The 4,142-nt window shown below is 41.2% G+C and overlaps 1 protein-coding gene across 1 annotated transcript in view; it reads right to left on the minus strand.

Moving 5' to 3' along the window:
• Positions 1-4,142, minus strand: part of LOC103352827 (plexin-A1-like) — a 271,387-nt gene that overhangs the window by 31,657 nt on the left and 235,588 nt on the right. The window contains 4 exon segments of the mRNA XM_008275498.1: positions 242-277; positions 545-576; positions 983-1,152; positions 1,561-1,646. Coding sequence (XP_008273720.1) covers positions 242-277; positions 545-576; positions 983-1,152; positions 1,561-1,646 — 324 coding nt within the window.

Below are 4,142 nucleotides of genomic sequence, written 5' to 3' on the forward strand. Positions count from 1 at the left end.
TGTCCACTTTCATGCTTTTAATGTACGATTGTGTTTAAATGTACTCAATTTGTTGTTTTTATTCACTGTGTGGCGTCTTTGAGCATTCGGAAAAAGTGCTTTATGAGTAAAATGTATTGTTATTATTATTCTATATATCATGAGGTGCTTTAATGCAGCTCAGCTCTCCACGTTTTACCATTTTGAACAGGAATGAGGAATTTGATTTCACCTTCTTATACCCAGATATGAGCCACTGGGCTTCTCTGAGAAATGAATCAAGCATCACATTCAACCACTAAAACTAATTTTTTCTGTTCAGGAATGTAAGTAAATAACTATAATGTGCTTTAGTGTTTTTTCAGCATTTTTGTAAAACAGTAAATCTGAAAATTCATTGGTAACAATAACAATAATTATATTTTAGCATTAAAAACATCATTTTGGTTAAAGAGCTTCTACATACTGGTGTATTAACCATCACAGAAATGACTTTAGTGATTACCAATGCTGTTAATGTAGGGCAGCTGTGGTATAAATCTTACACTGAGTGGTCGTCTAATACATTTGTTAAGCGCTTTGTGTTGTTTTCTGCATCTGTAGACCAATGAAAGATCAACGTTTTGCACATTTCCTTCGTATTTAACGCCTTTTATCTCATGACTAACTTCTTTAAAGGTAACTGTAATGCCAAACAAACTGGTTTCTGTTTGCTGAAAAGTCTGTTTATTGTGATATTAAATTTGATTTGATTATCAGAGGAAACCACCGTGGCATAAAGACACATGACGTCCGATTAAAGCTGCACAAAAGAGTTGTTCTGTTCTTATTAATTAACATCATGATATTAGGGGACACCCAGGACTACATGCAGGTTTTTCTTTTTTAAAGTTTGAAACTGGATCTTTAAAGAAAAACCTAGAGTTGAATAGATGAGTGGATTGTAACTGAACCCCTGCCTGATGTTGCACAGAGCGCCGGGTGTTTGTTCCCGTCTCTCCACATCTTGCTCACCTCCTGAGCAGCAGTTTGGGATGGTTCTTGCTCTCCAGGTTTCTGTCTATCAGGTCAGACAACAGCTGCTTCAGGACTCCGGTGGCGTACTCCATCTCCCCCTGCAGGGCTGTCATGATCAGAGATGCCACATTGCCTCGATCCCGCATTGAAAATGACCTGGAAACACATTCAGACTTAGAAGTGTAGCACAAACGCTTCACAAATGCTTGTTGTTCCACGTCTACAGCTGCGTCTGGACTTGCACCATTAACCTAAAAGCAATTCATTTAAATATTAATGCATATTTAATCTTAATTAATAGCTGCTGTAGCTCTGTTTTTGTCATGAACCATTTGGCTAAGTGCTTTCCGGTAATTTTGGAGCTGTTAAAATGTTTTTGCCTCTTTTCTAAATTTGCCTTTTTTTAATAAAAGCACACTTTCCATAAACAAATCATCTTTTTGTTGAAATGGAACAACAACGTTTGTTTTATTTCTAATAAAATTAACATTAAAAATTAATTTCAGAGCATCTCGGATACTAAAAACATATGAAGAAATGAATATAGAAGGAGGAGACGGACACCTCTGAGCCTCCAGAGTCCGTATGAATGTCAGCAGGAAGTGTTTTTTCGTCAGCAGCTGGCCAAACAGTGTGAGAGCCTTCTCCACGTTTGCCTGGACCTGAAGAAAGACACGGCGACAGATGGAAGTCAGAACACACACGAAAGGCAGCACAGATCAATTCTGTATATGAAAGCATCTCTATTCCACTCTTTAGCCCTCTAGAGAGGACTCAAACATGTCTTCTGTGACGGAACGACGTTGAATTTCTTCGAATATTATTTTTGTTTTTAATGAATGAGAAGATGTCGAATCAACATGAACAATATTTTTTCCAAAAGCCCACATGTGGGATCAATACAGGAAGAAACAATGCTGACACCACACACAATAGATATTTATATATTTAATGACCTTTCNTAAAAATATATAAAATAACATAAAATGAAAAATACAACAAAATTAAAATTAAAACATAAAATAAAAAAAATAAAAAAATCCTATTACCTCCCACACAGCCTTCTATTTGGCGTCAACGCCCTAACACACTTGAACTTGTTCTACGGCACTTATCCAGATTGTTTTCTCCTGACTAGATCCTTGCTTGTGTTGCATCTGCTCTCAGACGTGCGTCGCTTCGGATAAAAGCATCTACCGAATGAAACTGTGGAATCGTAGACGGCTTATGAGGACAACTTCCAGCGTTGCAATGTGTAATTAAAGTGCAAAGAGGGAGACGTGAAACCGCTGAGACACATCAGAAAACACTGCCTGGCGTGCCGGGGTTATGCCGGCTCTGTAGCGGCGAGAGACGCGAGGAGGGGACGAGGGATGGGAGAGGATGAAGGGGAAGGAGGCGTGAGCGACATCCCACCCCCCGGTGAGGCGAAATGACCTTAAGGCAGAGGGGAGACTGACAGCGGAATAATGACAACAGAAAAACGACACAGATGAAAGAGAGATCAGAGGGAGAGAAGATGTGAGCTAAAAGAACAACAAAAAAAAAGATCAGTGAGGAGGACGTGTCGGCTACAAGAGTAAAAATTAGGCGAGGGGAGAGGATCCGAAAAAAGAACAAAAAAAACAAGAGACTTCATGAAGCGGAGACGAGAAGAAAAGCCTGCTGCTGAGAGGCTTTGATGGTCCACCGTATGTGTACTGCATAGCTAAGGCGAGGAAATGTGCAGCCAAACAGGGAAAAGCCTTTTAATAACCACAGTGAGATTAATGCAATGGAGAAATAACACCAGCCAGGAGGCCCTTAACCGAGCTAACACGCTGCACAATATAAATCTACTTCAGGTGATAACTACTGCCAGGCGTGTTGGATGAAGTGATTAAACGATGGCGCCTTACCTTGAGGAACTTATACAGGAGGAACGTAAACCAGTTGGTCAGCATCTTCTCAGCTACAGACTCCGTTCTGACACAGGCAAGGAAACAGACAGAGGAANTTTTAAAGGAAAAGGCAGAGCAACAAATCCCCTCCAGCAAAGAGCAACTGGAAATAATGAAAGATCATCTCTGGAAGGATACCTGCAGCTTTACCGTTTGCTCCCATAGCGTCAACAGACGGCTGTTTCCGAAGTCATTTGCAAAACCTTTGACAACAGCTGCGACCTGTTTGTAGCTTTGACGTCTTTATTTCAGAGTCACGAGCCAAAAAGAGCAACTGGGAAACAGGGATCACACTGTCGGACATCTTTTAAACTCCATCAATATTATTCATACCCTGTTTATCATTTTAAATACATGACATGAATGTGCCGCCTTTATTTTTTTTTCAAAGTATTGGCGTCTCAGTTTGTAACTTGCTACCGTTTCTCTTTTTTTGTCCCATCGTCCAGTGTTTGGATTTTACTTCTTCTTCTTTCTTTTAATTTCTTGTGCTTCATTCCTTTCCATTTGGTCATAATAACCCCTTTCAGTGAAAAACCTTCACGTCATCTTTCATTACTTGACTCCTCTCCTTTTCCCATCTGCCTCCCCTCCTTCACTCCTCTCCTCCCCCTCCTCCCTTACTCCTAACATAATTGTCATGCACCCCCTCCTCTATTTATCCTCCCTCCCCACCACCACCACCTCTGTTGCCCACCTCTCACCCCTTCCCCTCCTGAGTCCCTCCCCTCCCTCTATCCACACTCTTTAAGAGGCTCGTTAGCATCTGGGCCAATTAGGTGGGCAGCCGCTAACGAGTCAGTTACACCGTTATGATTGTGATCCGGCTTTCCGCTGTTCGTTGCTCGGCCACTGCGCGCTCGAAATTTGCCTTCACTCGGCATACCGGCTTCGTTACGGCTGCTAATTGTACGCTGACATTTACATTCTGAGCACATAATGACGACCGCGGCTCAGATTCCTACATCGGTAACAATCAGTGGGAACTATTAATCAGCAACGTATGGAATGCTGCACGTTTGTTATCTTCTAGGTATGGAAGTAGGGAAAGTAAAGGGAATTTAGTGTGTTTTGATACACAGTGACGGCATTTTAGATGTACTGTCATCTTGTTTTACATACAACCTAATCAGCAATATGATACCCAAGAATACTATCCAATCTAATGCCACCTTCGACACGGTTTCTTACTAAAAGTATGAGTTC

This window comes from Stegastes partitus, unplaced genomic scaffold (genome assembly GCF_000690725.1).
Source record: "Stegastes partitus isolate 25-593 unplaced genomic scaffold, Stegastes_partitus-1.0.2 Scaffold53, whole genome shotgun sequence".
NCBI lineage: Eukaryota > Metazoa > Chordata > Actinopteri > Pomacentridae > Stegastes > Stegastes partitus.